The sequence below is a fragment of the Urocampus carinirostris genome, unplaced genomic scaffold, assembly GCF_059441175.1.
Source record: "Urocampus carinirostris isolate Australia breed hairy pipefish unplaced genomic scaffold, RoL_Ucar_1.0 HiC_scaffold_21, whole genome shotgun sequence".
NCBI classification, from domain to species: domain Eukaryota; kingdom Metazoa; phylum Chordata; class Actinopteri; order Syngnathiformes; family Syngnathidae; genus Urocampus; species Urocampus carinirostris.
In genome coordinates, this window is record NW_028283128.1 from 486157 (window position 1) to 506220 (window position 20064).

Consider the following 20064-nt stretch of genomic DNA (forward strand, 5'->3'; position numbering starts at 1 on the left):
GGTACCCTCCAGGCACCAGTCCAATAGCCTTTCTCATCCCTCACCTTCATAGCCTGGCCTTTTACTGAGCAGTATCTACTCAACCAATAACAGACGTCATCAGCACTGATTATTTCACTAAACATTCTAACAATGACAATCTTGTTAGCATTATCAGTCAGCTTCTCCACTGTAAATCCAGAAAACTGGGACCTCACTCCCTCAAAGCGATTCCAAAACTCTTGATAAAGAGCCGCCGTTTCAAAACTCACATCAAAGCCCTTGCCAGAAGGCATTTTTATGACAGCATGTACCTCCTCCTTTTTAAACTTCAGAATCTTTTCAACAAACTTGTTAATAAAATCCAGCCTTGACATTCCCTCCGAAATTGCCACAACATCTTTGAGGAAGAATCTTACGCAGTTACGTCTCCGCCCGCCGGTATAATGCCCGGCCATGGCAGGACTCGGCTGCTTTACTTCTAACTATGTTAAAATGGCTAGAATTGTAAAATTAATAATTAACAATACTCTTAAAACCGACGCCAATGACAGTATAAACGCATAGAACGAGCAGTGCTAACCTGATGCGTCTACCATCATGCCCTGCCGGTGTCCACGTACATCGACTACAACTTTCGCAATTCAGATGGGGGTTTTGGGGTTTTTAAGGGTTATTGTTCTATCTTCGTTATTCATTATCCATTATCCGTTATCAGTCAGTTCATAATACGCTACAAAGCCTAGGAGCCGGGACACTTACTCTCAGCCAAAAGGCCAAGCTAAGGTCCTAGCCCTAAAGCCTTGCTGCGATCATTGCGAATGCACCGTTCCAGGAGGTACTGCAATACCAGGCCGATGCGTGGAGTGGACAGAGCAAGCTCTTATTCCATCTCCACTGAACACAAAGTTCACAGTTCAAAAATGCTGCTGGAAAATTGAAATTCCCTGCGGGGATAAATAAAGTATCTATCTATCTATCTATCTATCTATCTATCTATCTATCTATCTATCTACTAGCGTGTTGGTACCTTTAAAAGGCACGGTTTGGGATGAAAGTTATATTATTATTATTGAAGCTTTGAAAACTCTTTCGGTGTACCGTCTTTCTCCGTAAATATGTGTAACCATGTATAATATGTATTTGCAACTGTATACTTTTGTAATGTATTTATTTTAGAGATTTATCCTGTTATGTGTTCTATGGGCAAATCAAAAAGAAGGGGCGGAGCAAACGCGGGGTGATGGGAATTGGGGTAAAGCTGAGTTACCGGTAGATCTGTCTGTTGTCGCAGCGGACAATAGTGGATATATATTTTTCCCACCCTTAACTTTGGAAATATACATTTTGATTCCTTAGATTACTTTCAACAGGACCCGGACTTTACAAGTCTGCATCATACGTTAATTACGGCTATCACTTTCCATTTATGGTGCCAACTATTGTTCTAGAATTGTGTACTATCCATGAAGTTACAATCATGGAACTTACAGACTGATCTGGGTTAAACTTGTGATTGTGTTACAAGTAATAATGCGGGCGCACGCTGCTTATACATGGGTGCGGCTTGTGTAAGTGCAAAAGTGGCAAATCCGCCAAAAAGTTGTGGGTGCGGCTTATAATCAGGTGCGCTCTATAGTCCGGGATTTACGGTGTATATATATACATGTGTAAATATATATTTTTTTTTTCAGGAAATACTTGGATACACAATGGACACTCAACTAATAGACACCACAGAGCATGCTAAGCCACGCACACCGTAGTATGGTATCCATGTGTCACAAATGGAGAAAATGCCGCCGCCGAAACATCAACAGAAAGCAACTCTTTAGTCGATATTCCTCATTGCATAATCTGAAGAGAAATTATATGGCTATGGTAATTTATCTCAAAAGTCAGTAGATAAGGGTATCAAGTATTATAGGCAGAGTGCTATTCATGGCATCAAACTCTCCAGAGACGCTAACCTTGTAAGGGTGGATGCAAATTGTTGGCTATCGATGAGGAAGTTAGAAGCCCCGTACCAACAACGCATAGAAATAGATTCACATTTGTGAAAGATAGTCGTATTTAGATGATATACAATGAGTGATCCAGTCTATCAAATGTTTGTCTTTTATCAGCATATTTGGTATTGGAGTAATCTAAACGTAATGGAAAGTAATCCAGTTACATGACTGCAATATTAGGGAAAGGACATTTTAAAGGGGAGCTTCAAGAAGAGACCGAGCGAAAACATCGACGGCCGGACCAAGTTAGCATTAGCAAGCAACTACAAGTTGTGTTGAAAGGAGCAGGTTGGTCCTTTTACTTTTAACAACATCTTTGGCGTCTTCTTTTCTACTCCCAATGTGATTTTACAATATTTCATCCAAATTGAGCTATATAGCTTTATATCATGGATCACCAACGTTCCTCCAGATGAGAGCTACTTTTGTGACGTACTAGTGCAAAGGGCACCTAGTTTGATATGAATTTATGTAAAAACGTATCATGTCATTACTGTGTTGGTACTATGTTATTACCAAGTTGTTATTCAAAGTAGGGTTCAATAGACTCAAGTCAACCACTAAAACACATTTGACTAGAAAATAGCAAAGACCTAGTGTAACCGCGGTATACCTGTCCCACCAAAGATCCACATTCACGCAAGACTGGATGATGAGGCTTTTATTACAGTTGCTGCAATGAGAGACACAAGATATCCACAACATGTGGTTAGCACCTCCGCTGGCTTTCAACATGTTTGCAGCGCGCTGTAGACTGCTAACAATCTCCGCGTTCCGGTTGGCTAAACTAAACCTTGCCCCATACCAGCATGTGGCACTGTTGGACTCGTCATTGCAGGACTGCCTACCTCACATTTGCACAAATATTTTCTTGGACTTGGCTTAAACGTGTCCAGCTACGATTCTTCTTTTGTTGGGTTTGTCCATATTTGGTCTTCCCAAACCTTATTGTCCTGAATTTCCATCATCTTCAAATTTATCTCTTAATTCAGTGTTGCTAACTCCTGTTGGTGGTTCTTTGTTAAACTCTTTCCTCTATGGTCTTCTACTCCGTTTTCATACTTCAAGTAGAATTTCAGAATCGATTTCACTTTTTGAAACTCAAGTCTGGCTGCCATCATTTAGTTCATTTAATTCAGTTCATGACCATGGGTGAGGGTAGGAACATAGAGTGACTGGTAAATACAGTGCATCCGGAAAGTATTCACAGCGCTTCACTTTTTCCACATTTTGTTATGTTACAGCCTCATTCCAAATTGTATTAATTTAATCTCTTATCTCAAAATTCTACAAAAAATACTCCATTATGACAGTGTGAAAAAGTTTTTTTTTACTCTTTTTGAATTTATTAAAAATAGAAAACTAAGAAATCACATTCACATAAGTATTCACAGCCTTTGCTTGATACTTTGTTGATCCACCTTTGGCAGCAAATACAACCTCAAGTCTTTTATAATATGATCCCACAAGTTTAGCACACCTATCTTTAGGCAGTTTTGCCCATTCTTCTTTGCAATAAGTCTCAAGCTCAATCAGGTTGGATGGGAGACGTTTGTGCACAGCCATTTTCAGATCTCTCCAGAGATGTTCGATCGGATTCAAGTCTGGACTCTGGCTGGGCCACTCCAGGACATTCACGGAGTGGTTCTGAAGCTAATCTTTTGAGATCTTGGCTGTGTGCTTTGGGTCGTTGTCCTGCTGAAAAATGAACCTTCGCCCCAGCCTGAGGTCAAGAGCGCTCTGGAGCAGGTTTTCATCCAGGATATCTCTATATATTGCTGCATTCATTTTTCCTTCTATTCTGACTAGTCTGCCAGTTCCTGCTGCTAAAAAACATCCCCACAGCATGATGCTGCCACCACCATGCTTCGCTGTAGGGATGGTATTGGCCAGGTGATGAGCGGTGCCTGGTTTCCTCCGCCTGGCATTCACACCAAAGAGTTCAATCTTTGTCTCAACAGACCAGAGAATTTTGTCTCTCATGGTCTGAGAGTCATTCAGGTGCTTTTTGGAAAATTCCAGATGGGCTTCCATGTTCCTTTTACTAAGGAGTGGCTTTCGTCTGGCCACTCTACCATACAGGCCTGATTGGTGGATTGCTGCAGAGATGGTTGCCCTTCTGGAAGACTCTCCTCTCTTCACAGAGGAACGCTAGAGCTCTGACAGAGTGACCATCGGGTTCTTGGTCACCTCCCTGACTAAGGCCCTTCTTCCCCGATCGCTCAGTTTAGAAGGCTGGCCAGCTCTAGGAAGAGTCCTGGTGGTTCCAAATGTCTTCCATTTTCGAATAATGGAGGCCACTGTGCTCATTGGGACCTTCAAAGCAGCAGAAATGTTTCTGTATCCTTCCCCAGATTTGTGCCTCAAGACAATCCTGTCTTGCAGGTCTACAGACAGTTCTTTTGACTTCATGCTTGGTGTTTGTGCTCTGACATGCACACTCAACTTAGGGACCTTATATAGACAGGCGTGTGCCTTTCCAAATCATGTCCAATCAACTGAATATACTGGAGGTGGACTCCAATTAAGCTGTAGAAAGATCTCAAGGATGATCAGTGGAAAAAAGATGCACCTGAGCTCAATTTTGAGCTTCATGGCAAGGGCTCTGAATACTTATGTAAATGTGATTTCTTAGTTTTCTATTTTTAATAAAATCAAAAAAAGTAAAAAAAAAAAAAAACGTTTTCACACTGTCATAATGGAGTATTCTGTGTAAAATTTTGAGATAAGAGATTAAACTAATACAATTTGGAATGAGGCTGTAACATAACAAAATGTGGAAAATGTGAAGCGCTGTGAATACTTTCCGGATGCACTGTAGATAGATAGAGATAGATACTTTATCCATCTCCGAAGGTAAATCGAGAGCTTTGCCTTTCAGCTCAGGTCCTTCTTAACCACGACAGACTGGTACTGGCACCGGTTATACAGGGACCTCACACCTCATAAGACTGTCTGGTTCGCCATACTTCAGAAGAACCCCCAGCAGATGTAAAGAGGTCAGGACCTCTGCTTCTGTTCCAGGAAGGATATTTGTGGTCCCCATATCCTTTCAAATTTTTCAGTTTTGTCTTTTATGATGTACCGAATTTTCTCTACGTGTAGCGTGTCTGTCAGTTCCGTCAGCCATCTTCTCCTTGTGGGCACCTCTTTTCCTTTACAACACAATAATATGAGTTTTTTTGCTGTAACAATTCTGTAGGAAATGAGCTGTTGTTGCACCACTGTTAATGCATAGGATACTTTTGATATTCCAAAGATTATCATATGCGGTTCAGGTTCTATCTGCCTGCCGAATATTCTTAAGAAAAGATTAAAAATATCAACCCAAAAAATGTATTACAAAGTGCGAAGCTGTGCAACAGGTCGGCCTCGATAGACTCACATTTCTCACACATGGGAGACATTTCAGGAAAGATACTATGTAGTCTTACTTTGGGCGTAATGAATTCTGTGGGCAACCTTAAATTGAATTAGACGGTGCCTAGCATTTAAGGAGCAGATTTGAATATGTTCCAGGCTGGCTAGACATGTTTGGCTCAGAAATACCTTGCAATTTGTCACATAGGAAAGTCATTGAATGGTCACCTGCGCTAGACAGCCATCCAATTGATCAGGGTTTGCATTTTTGGATCCAGTCAGGTATGTATTCAGATTCAGGAATCGGTGAGTCCATGGTAGGTCATATTTTTCCTGAAGTTGTTCAAATGATGCAAAGAGCCCTCTATGAAAAGGTCCCCATTTCCTTCCAACTGTTAAAAAAGCCATCCATATTAGAGTTGGGAAAATAATGGATTCGATGCAATAGGTAAAATAAAAAAAAACTATCTTCCTATTTGCTTCCATATCTTTTTTGTGTTTATATAATTGGATTTTGCCCAAAGGTATATTTACCAATCTCCACAAGAGAGAGTATAACTGCTCCAATCGCATAGGGCTGACAGTCTTCCCTCTTCATCCTCAGCCAGCAGGACGACATTGAAGTGTCATCCAGCCATGCTGAGTCCGAGCAAAGGCCTGCTGCAGTAACCCATGAATTTGGACAAAGCAAGTCCGCCATCCATCTTAGATTACATAGATGATCTTTTTTAATCCTACGTGATTTAGGATTATAAATGTATAATGTATAATAGGATAGTTGCATCTAATTTTATGAATAAGCTTTTACTGATGATATTGGTATGTTCTGTAGGAGATATGAGAATCAAGGAAGATTATCTTAATTGCATTAACTCCACCTAATTACGAGATTGGCTAATTACGAGTTTTCCAAAATTTTATACGGTTTTTAAGTTTCTCCATTAAGGGAGTAAAGTTTGTGTCAAACAAAGCTTAATATTTTTGGGTGATCACAATCCCTAAATATGAAAAAAATTCCACAGTTAACTTAAAGGGGAATCGTCTTATCAAACCTTCATCAGTAACTTATTGGCTTGATCTCACTCTTAGTCAAATTAATTGTATAAACTAATAATGTTACAAACAAATCAATTCTATCCATCTACCATGGTCATATCCCTCAAGAGGGGTGACTGACAGCAAGACACACACATACAATAACAAAGAAAATAAAAGGGAAATAAATAGCAAAAAAAAAAAACACACAAAATATTTTGGACCATGACCAACCCAATTGCCCAAACAAGTTAGGCATCTCGGCACCCAAGTTGGTCATGCTTTCGTCCCGCCAGATGAAATGGAACACCAGAAAGCGGCCAAGTCACTCGGGTCAGGGTGACACAACACACAGTTTTGTTCAACAGCAGGGCCCGACAGCTTTCACTAGTTTACCCCTGCCACATCATACGGGTGCCCTGCCCATCCTTAAGAACGCGTCCACAATCCCACTATCCTTTCACAACACCTCTCCACTCCTTTCTATCACCAACAAGAGCTCTAGCTTCCATTATATTTAGACCTCTTTCCTGAAGTGCACTCATAACACCATCCATCCACGTCAATCGCGTCCTTCCTCTTGGTCTCCTTCCATTTACTTCTGCTCTGTAGATCTTCTTCAACATTCGCTCCTTATCCGTCCTCTCCATATGTCCAAACCAACCGAGTCTCTCCTATCAACACGCTTGCTCAGTTCCACGACTAATCCAGTTCTGTCTCTCACAATTTCATTTCTCAGTCTATCCAATCTTGTCACTCCTAACATAGTCCTCAAACACTTCATCTCAAAAACATTCATCTTCCTTCTTAAATCTGCGTTCAGGCTCCAAGTCTCTGCACTATACAAGACAGTCGGCACAATCACACTCTCATACAGTCCCCTCTTAACATCCATACTCATACTCTTGTTGTTCATCACTCTCCTCAGAGCACCCAAAACCTTGCTTCCTTGATTCACTCTGTGCAATACCTCGCACTCCATTCCACCTACTGCAGCCACATCACAACCCAAGTACCTAAAGCTTTGAACTTCTTCCAGCACCTGTCCATGCAACCTGATTTCTAACATCATGCCCACTCCATCACTTGAACACTTCATCACCTTACTCTTCCCAACATTGACACATAACTTACGCCTATCACATACTCTTCCAAACTCCGTTACCAACCTTCTCAATGTTTCCTCGGAATCAGCCATAAGCGCTGTGTCATCTGCAAACAACAACTGACTTACCTGCCTCACTGTTCCACTGTTGTCCATCATGTCTACACCTCTGCCAAATACTCTTGCATTCACCTCTCTCACCACACCATCCATGTACACATTAAACAGCCATGGTGACATCACACACCCCTGTCTCACACCAGTCAACACAGGGAACCACTCACTTGTCTCACTCTCTACTCTTACACATGCTCTGCTGTTCATATAAAAACTCTTCAATGCTTCCAAGAAATTTCCACCCACTCCATACATCACCAGCACTTGCCACAACACCTCTCTATCAACTCTGTCATACACCTTTTCCAAGTCCATGAAAGCCAAATAAACATCCTTACCTTTTGCAAAATATTTCTCACACACCTGTCGTACTGCAAACACCTGATCCACACATCCTCTTTCTTTCCGGAAACCACTCTGCTCCTCCATCACCACCTCATTCGTTCTTTCTCTCACTCTCTTAATCAAGACTCTTCCATACAGTTTACCCGGCACAGACAACAAACTGATAATTGCTACATTCATACTTATAACCTTTACCCTTATACAATGGCACCACACATGCACTACACCAATCAACAGGAACCACACCACTTAAAAAGCATACATTCAACAAGCGTACTAACCAGTCAATCATAGCTGTGCCACCTTTTTTCAGGCATTCAGCAGAACAACCATCCAACCCAGGTGCCTTCCCCCCTTTCATTTCTTTCACTGCCTCTTGCACCTCCCATGTTTCCACAGGCTTCACATTTAAATCACCCAACACGGGCATTCTCTCCATACCACCGATTGCCTCGACTCTCACTTCTCTCCCATCCTCCACATTTAGCAACTCCTCAAAATACTCTGCCCATCTCATCCTGACTGCACTACGCTAACCAGCAATCTACCATCCTTATCTTTCACTTTCTCTTCCTTTCCAGACTCACTGTTTCTTACTCTTTTCACTTCTTTCCAGAACACTTTTCTCCTTTCCTCAAAGTTCACTCCTATCTTTCGACACCATTCATCATTTGCTTTCCTTTTCGCTGCTTCCACTGCCACTTTTACCAAACTTTTCTTCACCTTATATCTTTCATACGCACCGCCACTCTTATCTTGCAGCCACTCCTCAAAGGCACGTCTCTTTTCTGTCACATTCTCTGATACCTCATCATTCCACCATTCACTTCCTTTCCTAATACCTCGACCAACTTTTCTCATTCCACACACCTCTTTTGCACTCCTCAACACTGCTTCTTTAAAACACTTCCATTCAATTTCCACACTCTCCATTTCTCTTCTACTAACTCGTTCATACTCTTCCTTTATCCTCTCTTTAAACTCTTTCCTTTTCTGCCTTATTCAACTCTCACATTTTCACCTCTTTTCTCACACTCTTCTTATAACTAGCCCTCCACGATCCATCTATTCTCAGTTTTCCTTCCACATAAAAATGATCAGACATACCACTCATTTCACCTCTGTAAACATGCACATCCAACAATCTACTTAACATCCCTTTCTTAACCACTACATAATCCATCAGTGCTCTGTCCACCAACTTTCCACTATCCACTCTGACAAAGGTATACTTATTCACGTCCCTCTTTTTAAACAATGTATTTCCAATCACCAACTCATTTTCCACACATAACTCAATCAATTTCTTCCCACTCTCTTTTCTTCCTGGTACTCCATATACACCAATCACATTTTCAACCGTTTCATCACCCACTCTAGAATTCAGGTCACCTAGTATTACCACTTTCCACCCTTCTTTCGCACTTGCCACACAAGTCCTTCCAGAACTCCTCTCCTCAGCGCTTCTCTCTGAACCAGGTCCATATGCACTTATAAACATCCATACTTCTACACCCCACTTCAACCTCACCCACATCAATCTGGAAGATATCTCTTTCCACTCCATCAGTTTTTCCTTTGCTTTCTCTTTTACAAGCACAGCCACTCCTTCTCTAGCATGTCCACCTGCAACTCCAGACCTTCTACCATACATACCTCCAAGCTGTAATTCACCCTTTCCTTTCATCTTTGTTTCACTCAAAGCTAACACATCAACCTTCCTTTTAGTCATCATCTTTCCGATATCCTCTTTCTTCCACTCAGTCGCTTTACTTCCACATCCTCTCACATTTAATGACGCTATAACTAGGGTTTGTGAGACCTTTCGGTCACCCAGCCCCCTTTCTTTGCCTTGCTGTCTCTTAGGGAGTAGAGATAGAGAAGAGAGGATCCCCAGTCCCCTCGCTCCCTCCACTTTAGTCGCCTCTTACGACACACAGCGGACCATGGTGGGAGAATTCTCTTACCTCTCACAAGGCAAAATCAATTAGTTCCAAAATATGTGGGATTGTAGTTTCTGGTCGGGTTACATACAGAAGAATGTCATCTGTGTACAAGGGAAAACCTTTTCTGTATTAAGTATTTTCTGTGTTAAGCCATGTATGGCAGGGTCTTCTCTAATTGTTGGTGCGAGGGGCTCCAGAGCTAAAGCAAACCACTAAGGGCTCAATACACATCCCTGTTTGCAACCCCTACCTAGCATGAACAACGTTGTCTGATTGGTCACTATCCTGGCAGAGGGATTGCTGAAGAATAGCCTAATCCAAGCGATGAACCCGTCTCCAATCCCAAATTTTCCCAAAACTGAAAATAAGTAAGAAAATTCTACCTGGTCGAAAACATTTTACACATCTAGGCTCATCACAAGGTCTTCCCCAAAGCCTCTGGGGGTGCATGACATTAAAAAGGCGTCTATGATTGTGAAATGGGTTTCGTTTTGGGATAAAACCTGATTGGTCTGGGTGCACCATTTTGCTCTTACAGACAATAAGCCGCCTTGCCAAGGTTTTAAGCTTGAATCTTCTGATCCGTATTTAAAAGGGAAATTGGCCTATTCGTCTCTATCCTTCTTGGGGATCAAGGTGATAATGGCTTCATTCAAGGTGGGTGGTAGGGTGCTATCTTTCATAGCTTTGTTATACATTTTATGCAGGTAGGGAGCCAAAGTTCTACTAAATTGTTTATACAACTCATTACTCAGACCATCAGGGCCAGGGCCTTATCCATTTTTAAGTGATTTAATACAGTAGAATCCATGATGTCTGCACACGTATTTTTTTGCATCCAGTCTCTCCCTATCAGACTGGTCAAGCTCTGGTAAACTACATGAACCTAAAAATGTTTGCATTACTCCTGGCTTCTGCAGTACTCTAAGAAGAGTACAGCCTTTTGGAGAAACTTTTGAATTCTCTATAAATATCTTCATGTTGAGTGTGGAGAACACCGAAGTCAGATCTTATTTTGTGTATAGTTTGGTACTTTCCAATTTGGATAATTGTCCTGCTAGCAATTTTTCTGGTTTATCACCAAATTGAAAATATTTTTGTTTCACATGCAGAAAAGCTCTACTTATTTGGTCAGATAATAAATGGTTAAGTTTAATTTTAAGGCTCAAATCCAGTTATATTTTTTAGTTGATGGGTTTTGAGCGCTATCCAAATCTAATCGTCTTATTTCTTCTTCCAGCTCTGTTTTTTTCCTGTTGTGTTTTTTTGGCACTGAATTGATATGATACTATGCACCCTCTCAAAAAAGCCTTAAAAGTCTCCCATAATAACACGGACGAGATGTCATCCTTATCGTTAGTATTGAAAAACAAGGCAATATTCCCTTCCAAGCATTCACACAACTTTTTGTTGTCAAGTAGCTGAGGGTTAAACCTCCAATTATATTGTGGTGTAGTAATTTTATCCATTTTCAAAGTAAAGGAGACAGGTCCATGGTCAGATATTATGGTATTATGATATTTAGGATTAGAGTCATATGGTAGCAGTTTTCCATCCACCAAGACATGGTCAATTTGGCTATACATATTGTAGACCCTTCAGTGAAAGGAATACTCTCGGCCTTTTGGATTAAGTAATTCCAGAGGTCTACTATTTTCATGTTATCAATGTATGTTTTCATCAGGTTACCAGATTTCGATGAGGTTACTTTTTGAACGTTTGCTTTATCCAAAAGGGTCTCAAAAACAAAATTGAGCTCAGATCCAATTATTAGGTTGGTGCTTGAAATATTTGGTATTAAACTTAAAACTTTCCTAAAAAATTCAGTGTCATCATAATTTGACCCAAAAATATTCAATAGTGTTAAATGGACAGAATGCAATTCTCCCTGGACCATCACGTAGCGTCCATTCTTGTCTGATTTTGTTGATAAATGTTTAAAAGCCACTCCATTTCAAATCAAGATTGCTGTTCCTTTAGCTCTGAATGAGAATTTTGAGTGGCATATTTGACTTCTCGCCTATATCTCAATTTCCCATGCTCATCGTTTATCAAATATAGCTCCTGCAGTTCTCTTATACCTAGCCACTCCTTTGCACATCCGTTCTCCTCTGCACTATTGTATTCCAGTGTTATTGTTATTGTATAGTGACTTGTTTACTGCCCATTTTGCACATCTGGTTAGCTGCTCCTCTTGCACTCTTTGCACTACTGTATAATAATAATAATAATAATTTTCTTTGTATTGTCATTCTTTGTAAAGAACGAAATGTCCTGACCCGTTGTAGCTATAATTATTTAGCATATTATTAGTACTTCAATACTCTAACGCAGTACAACATTTATTTATATCTGTACATTCAAGGAAACTGTGCGGGTCAGATGTATCAACATTTTCTTATGTATACACGTGTACAAGAATGACAATAAAGTATATCTGAATCTGCAGGAATATTATATCCGCCTGTAGGTTTTTCAATGTTGGTGTTATGAGTGCACTGCAGGAAAGAGGTCTAAATCTAGTGAAAGCTAGACCTATTGTTGGTGATAGGAATGAGTGGGTTGTTTGGGCGCGTTCTAAGTGTATGATGTGGCAGGGGTAAACCAGTGAAAGCTGTCGGGCCCTGCTGTTGAACAAAAGAGTGTGTTGTGTCACCCTGACCCGAGTGACATGGCCGCTTTCTTGTGTCCCGTTTCATCTGGAGGGACGAAAGCATGACCAACTTAGGTGCCGAGGTGCCTAACTTGTTTGGGCATTTGGATTGGCTATGGTCCAAAAATTGTATGTGGGTTTTTTTTTTGATATTTTTTCCCTTTTATTTTCTTTGTTGTTGTATGTGTTTGTCTTGCTGTCGGTCACCCCTCTTGAGGCATATGACCAAGGTAGATAGATAGGTTTTTCAAATGGGAAAGCACCTTACCTCTTTTTGTTTGATTGTTGATACCATTGACATTCCATGAACAAAACAAGACTTATCCTGCATCAACGAATTGAAGAAAGGTTATTGATATCCGGGTTCTATGGCCCACCCTATATGGACTGAACATTAAGTAGCGCTCTATTCCACCCCATACCCCTTTAAGACCTAAGCTAAGAAATAGAAAACAAAATAAATACAAAGAACCTGAAAAAACATGATTGGCAGAATCTTAATCATTGCTTCCTATAGAAACCTGTCTTTAACCCTATCGCTTAGGGGGAGACTCCCAGTACAAATGAAAAGTTTGTCATTAAAGATAAATGAAAAATCTTATGGTTCAGGCCCACCTTCCCATAAACCACAGGCTCTTATTAATCCTTTTGTATAATAACTAAGCATTCTCAACCCCTCACTGCACACAAAGTCACGTGCAGTGTTTCAAGACGGGCATAGCCACAAAAAGAAAAAGATACATAAATATATATCTAAATATATATAGTCATCATTAATGCCAAATATGTATGTGCATGTATGTATGTTTATATATTATATATATACATGCACAAACATATACACACACAAGCTGCATCAGAATTTAAAAAGGAGGTAGTCAACTTGACAGAGAGCCCATGTGCATGTCTTTTCTCAATGTTCGAAGTCTTACTTACGCCACACTGAGTCTGTTGAAAACGATGGGGAGAGAAACAACAGGAAATAAATCCTGTCAATTAAACATATTTATCCAGTTGGAAAGTGTTGGTCATAGAATATTGGGCTGCTTCTGCTTACTTAAAGAGGTAAGTATGATCCCCATGCTCCACCCGAAGCAACGCAGGGTGGACGAGGTAACATTTAATCTTCCTCTGGTACGGTCGGGATTTCACCTCTCTAAAGGAGGTGCGTTGCTTGGAAGTATATTGGCTGTCATCTGTTAAAAAACGGACCTACACTCCGTGACATGAATTGTGTAGCATTTTGTCCACCCGCCTCTAGGTACTTCTCGTCGATATTGGTCACCCTCAAGTTGAATCTCCTTCCACGGTCCTCAGCGTCAACACCGTGCTCGCGCAGTGTTTTATTTTCCGGCATTAAGCACCTCACAGGTTGCCTCCAAAGACGCTATCTTTTCGCTGTAAGAGTTAAGCCCTTTCTCGAGGTGCTTGATGCGCTTCTCGTGATCCACTTGGTTATGCCTTTTGGATTGAATGCAAACATTGAGAGGGCTTTCATAGAATCGTCTTTCTTGTCATTGATAACAAAGTAGTGTACATGACAACACAGTTCTGCCTGGCACTCCAATTAAACATGAAATAAGACTTTTGGGAGGAAAAAAACCAAAACACCATATTCCTGTAAAGCGTTTTATAGTCATTTAAATTATTTTTGCAAATATGCCTGAAGGATTTTTGTTGTGATGCATTTGCTGTTAAAAAATACATTTTTCTTGTGTGTAGAGATTTTACAAAACCTTTTGTGTCTTGTGTCCTGCAGACATCAGTTAAGAGCATCTTCTTCCTTGGCAACAGGAGACAAAGTTGTCTGGCATCAAAAAAGAGGAAAATGAGATTTTAGAGACAGTTGACGTCAAAAAGGAGGATGAAGTTTTGGAGTTTGATCATGATGAAATGGAAGAGGACAAATTTGAGCCTATTGTAATTAAAAAGGAGGAAGATTTGAGAGAGTTTCCTGTGATTGAGGCCTGTTTAACCCCGAAACAAGAAGACGGAAATGAAAAGAACAAGGAGAAAATGTCTCAAGGCACAATCTCCTGTCAACATGTTACAACTGTTGATGACAATACATCAAACTCAGCAAAAAATATTAGCAACAAACAGTCAGAAGGTGATAATACTTATCACAAATTTTTGCACTGTGGGAAAACATTTCGATCCAAATCTTATTTGAATTCACATGTCATTTTACATGCGGGTGACAAATATTTTGCCTGCTCAGTTTGTGGTCTAAACTTTACCCGCAAATCACACTTACTAATTCACGTCAGAACCCACACAGGTGAAAAACCTTTTGCCTGCTCAGTTTGCGGTCAAAGATTCAGCCGGAAATCAGACTTAAAAATCCACACAAGAACCCACACTGGTGAAAAACCCTTTCTATGCTCAGTTTGTGGTCAAAAATTCAGCCTGAAATCCAACTTAAAAATCCACACGAGAACCCACACTGGTGAAAAACCCTTTGCTTGCTCAGTATGTGGTAAAAAATTCACCCACAAATCCCACTTAAAAAGGCACACAAGAACACACACTGGTGAAAAACCTTTTGCCTGCTCAGTTTGCAGTAAAACATTTTCAGATGGTGGGGATTTAATGAGACACACAAGAAGCCACACTGGTGAAAAATCATTTGCCTGTTTAGTATGTGGTCAAAATTTCACAGAGAGTGAGAGCTTAAAAAGACACGCAAGAATCCATACTGGTGAGAAACCCTTTGCATGCTCAGTTTGTGGTCAAACATTTACCCAGAGAGGTACCTTAAAAATCCACACAACAATCCACACCAGTGAAAAACATTATATTTGCTCTGTTTGCGGTCAAAGATTCCGCCATAAAGGAAGCTTGAAAAGACACCTAAAAACCCACTGTGATAAGAAACAATATTCTTGTTCAGTTTGTGGTCAAACAATCTCTACTCAAGTCAAAGTTCAGGATCACAAGTGTGTTGGTGAGAACAGCAGTCATCTCTCTGTTTGATATGAGCTCATTGTTTGCATTTAAAAAAACACTGAATTAATTCATTTGTCTACTCTTGACTTGAGTGATGTGTATAAACTCAGCCCTTTTTATTGTTGTTCTCGTTATGAAAATGTTTTTTTTTTTTAATGCACAAGTCTTGCAGCTTGTTTCCTTTTTCGATTCATTAAATGAAACTAAATGATGAATATCAATACAGTAATTACTATGATATAGTATACATTTCCTGTTGACTTAAACTAGTTAGCCTCTTTACAGGGTGGTTGTGTCACCCTGACCCGAGTGACATGGCCGCTTTCTTGTGGAAAAATAATTATTCCAGGTTAACTGAATTAGCGCATCTTGATCTAGTCTGGCTTTATAGGTTGCACGTTTGCCAAGTCAGGGTGAAAAGAAGCAGCTATCTCAAGCCACCTTTATATCTCATCTCATCTCATTAGCTGCACCGCTTATCCTCAGTAGGGTCGCGGGGCCACCTTTATATAGTTGGGATAAATGTATGTTGCGAAAAATGCACTGACACCTCAAATACAAACCCCTGGATGCATTTTAGAATCACGCATCTGAAAATGGAAAAGTGTACCCCATGGTCTTTTCCAGTCGCTGAACATCAATTCCTGATAGTGAGGATGAATTCAAACAAGATAAGAATTATATCCCTGTTTAATCCCTCATATATATCTTGGTTCAATCCCTTGTATGGGTTTTGTGCAATACCCCATCCCCCGTTTAAAAAAAATCTCATTCTCATTGTATGACTTTACCATTTATAAATATATCTTTAATCAAAGCATACTTATACTAGGATTTCATTATTTGCATCACATGTAAGCATATTTGAAATGTGAATTTGTTGGTGGATATTTTTTGTACATTGTTCTATAGACGAGTTGTTTTTTTTTCTACAGAATGCGATTTTCAGTGATTCAAAAACGTCATAAATTTAGATTTGATCAATAATCAAAGCATCTTAAGTTAATTCCAAGTGTCCAAAGTTTTAAGGAGACAAGAGATGAACTATCTTTTCCCATCAGCCCTTGTTGGGTTTCTATTTCACTGATCTCATCCTCTTTTTTTGTATTGATCTGACTGCATTTGATTTGGTCTCGTTAAACTGTGATTCTGTCATTTATGTTTTTATTTTTTGCAATTTGTAAATAACGTATGGTGTCTGCTGTGTGATTGTCATGAAAGTATTCAGACTTGAGTCATTATGTCGCTGTCTCATCAACAAATAGAAACCATTTCTTTACTTTTATTTACAATAAATAGTTGCTTTCATCACTGTCTTGTCTTTTTTTCTTAGATTGAACTGTAATATTGTCATTTAAGTTTTTGTGATCATCTTGTGAAATAACGATAAGAAACATCAACCCTGCGTGTGGCAACCAAGTCATTACAAACATGTCCAAAACCTGATATCCGGTAACACTAGTTCTTCAAATGCTAATGAAGTGACCACTGCACTATTTGAAGGGTTGCACAGCTCACACACGTTAGTTGTTTTTTTCAACAACTATTACATGAGATTTCTTGTCTTTTTAAAAGAGTATCTTTTGTGACATAATACTAACATTTTATGGATTTTTTTTAGTTGGTTGCACAATACATAATTGTATTTAATCACGTTTTTAGTGGAAGTATGCTGTTGGCAAAGATATTGACTAAGACCCAATCCCATTCCTCTCACTTGGCCCTGAGAACCCTCCAGTGAGGTCCCTCCATAGGGAAGTCCCCTCAGTGAGTGGAGTTCAAAGTGAAGATTGTCCCATAAGAAATTGGACGGGACTTGCAAGGTTCCACCCCAGTCCAGTTGATGGCCGTAACACGAATTGGCTGGTTACAAAAAAAAATCTTCCTCAGCCCATCCCGATTTGGGAATATCTGCTCCAATTTGCAAAAGCAAGGTCACAATAATTGAATAAATATGAACATTCTTGTACCAGTGAAGCTTTTGGGATTGCGTCATCCGGACAAGGCCAAGCTGATTGAAAAGGTGTCACGAAAATGGGAGAAGAGGACGAAGAATCTTCAACCGGCGTGGCCACAAGGGGGTACGTTTGATGCATACACTTGTGGCGTCAAGGAGGTGAGAATCATGGACTACAAGTCTGGCAAAGATAGCAAGAAACGACGGGAGAAGAGGAATACTGAAGAGGACATTTTGAAGCTGTTAAAGACTTAAGGAGTGCATTATAAGGAGAAAATTAGGGAAGGACTGAGTCGACTAAAAGATAAATCATTGAACGCTGATACGACAACTGGATCGGCTGGGTTGTATCCAACTTTGGTCGGAACAATGAAAATAAATGGGGATTTCAAATATGATGGAGAAGGAGACGAGATGAGATCGCCAACACGAAACCTGGGAAACGCGCCAACAAGTCCTCAACATCATCCTATCCTGAAGCATTGTAGCACGGGGAGAAAGTTTGACGGAGCAGAATGTAAAGAACCGCTTGACTGCTATGCAGGTGCCCGGCAAACCATCCGGAACTTGGAAGAAGAACGGCAAGGGGCGATTCGCGCTACAATTCAAAAATTGGAGGAAGAACTGGACAGTCTTCACACAAGAACTGAGGCAGGAAGGAACAGCGAAAGACCTGGACCGTCAACGAGTGCAACCGGAATTTATGACCTAAGATATAGGCCAAATATCCGGCCGCCGGAGAGATATACAGACCCTGGTCAGTTTCCGATTCTAACCAAGGGAAACAAAGGTCAGTACATCCCTTGGCAGACGCTCGACCTTGCTGGACTGATTTCCCGACTGCCAGACATACATGAAGGTGCTGGGAAGTGGATTCGACGGTTTGTTGAAGAGACTATTGGCAAGCTGCTGGCCATCGGCGATATCAAGTCAGTATTGGCGCAATGTGTAGGTGCTTCAGCGATGGAGAATCTTTTGCGTCACAGCAACAATGGATGGATGGTCGATGTGATGGCGGATGGAACTGAATTTAACGCCTACCGTGCAGTAGTGTGGAGAGCACTACGGGATGAATACCCTGCCAAGATCGACCCTAAGGCATTAAAAGGTGAAACTCTCTGCGAAACTGAGAACCCAGCTTCATACATCGGCAGGCAGCTCAAACGATTGAAGCAGGAAACAGAGGAAGAAGTGGAGAACAGCCCTATACTTTCGACTCTGTTCCGCAATGCAGTCATCGGAGCCCTGCCAATACGAGTTCAGAGTAAGCTGGAAGATGTCGTAGGGTTAACCTCAATGCCATACAGGAAGTTCCGCGACCATGTTGTCCACGCTATTGAAAAATTCAGAAAGGATCAACAAAGGCAACAGGACTTAGAAAGAGCTGAACAACGGAAACTCACTCAGATGCAGCTCTCTGACCTGCAAAATTAAATTGAAGACTCAAGCACCTGTACTTGACCAACCCTTCCAAACAAGCATGACGGCGCCGCCTATCGTCTATTACCATACCAGAGGCGACACAAGCTGGTACTACCCGTGGTAAAAAAGGACTTTGGAGATCACATGAAAGACTGATTATTGCTCCAGTGTCACTGCTGACTATGTTGATATCAGAAGCGGACAATATAGATCATTGTGCAAGGGGGGAGGTTGTAAAAAAGCTGAAAAAACAAGGTTACTGGTCTCCATATTTACAGGCCACTGTAGACAAAGTGCTCAACCAGTATGAAATCTGTGCAGAGAATAATATCATAAAATGTAGCAGTTCCATCAAAAGATCTAGGTGCGGAAACAGTAATTAAGTTTTTGATCAGAGATGTTATTCCGCGATTTGGTATACCGTCAGAAATGAGCTCAGATAACGGTGCGGCATTTGTTCAAAAGGTTGTGAAGGGCATCCCACAAAAAATTACACATCAAACAACGATTGGGTGCGGTGTATCACCCACAAAGTCAGGGGATGGTGGAAAGAGTAAATGGAACATTAAAATCAAAGATAAACAAGATCTGTGCGAGTACTAAGCTCAACTGGGTGGATGCGCTACCGTTAGCGCTGATGAGTTATCGCATGCAAACTCATCAATGACACATTTAACACCGCATGAAATGCTAACAGGCAGACCAATGCCAGCGCCGGATCTGAGAGGTCCCTATAAGCTTGAGCAACTGCAAACTGAACTGAGAGACCATATGAGACAATTGACGGCTGTCCAGAAGGCCATCTACCTGCAGGTGAAGAGACAAGAGTCCAAGGTCGAACAACCATTCAAGAAGACGGTGGTCCCAGGGGATCTCGTGTACATCAAGGTGTTTCGACGTGAGGGACCATACACCGTCGTGAGGGCAATGCGACCGCAGTCCAGGTCGAGGGCAGCTCAACCTGGTATTATCTGAACCACTGTACCAAGGCTCACGCTGCCACCGTCAATGAGACCAACCAAGATCAATAGGGCAGTAACGTTAAATTAGGAAAACAAGATGTGTATGATAAAGTTGTGTGTGGTAATAAGTTGTCTGATATGGTTGTTACTAGGAGCAGAGCTCGAGAAATCGCAGCGACGGATGGAAATCCCGGGTCCGGAAGTGCAGCCGGAGAATCGAAC

The 20064-nt window shown here is 40.9% G+C and overlaps 1 protein-coding gene and 1 pseudogene across 3 annotated transcripts; one reads left to right on the forward strand and one right to left on the reverse strand.

Annotated features, from left to right (window-relative positions):
* Positions 1-802: 802 nt before the first annotated feature.
* On the reverse strand, positions 803-887 carry LOC148345891 (U2 spliceosomal RNA; annotated as a pseudogene).
* A 1283-nt stretch (positions 888-2170) lies between these two features.
* LOC148345892 (uncharacterized) lies at positions 2171-16809 on the forward strand. Of its 3 annotated transcripts, none has more exons than XM_088325759.1 (3): positions 2177-2279; positions 4873-4990; positions 14312-16809. In XM_088325759.1, exon 3 carries the CDS (start codon positions 14446-14448, stop codon positions 15526-15528), a length of 1083 nt encoding a protein of 360 aa, XP_088181885.1. In that variant the 5' UTR covers positions 2177-2279; positions 4873-4990; positions 14312-14445; the 3' UTR covers positions 15529-16809. The 3 variants fall into 3 exon arrangements, with proteins under 3 accessions (XP_088181883.1, XP_088181885.1, XP_088181884.1); XM_088325758.1 differs by lacking the exon at positions 4873-4990 and adding an exon at positions 5560-5633 and having other exon boundaries at positions 2182-2279; XM_088325757.1 differs by lacking the exon at positions 4873-4990 and having other exon boundaries at positions 2171-2279.
* Positions 16810-20064: the final 3255 nt, after the last annotated feature.

Excerpts from the sequence above, each read along its gene's own strand:
- LOC148345892 (XM_088325757.1), top strand. The coding sequence starts at position 14,446 with ATGGAAGAGGACAAATTTGAGCCTATTGTAATTAAAAAGGAGGAAGAT.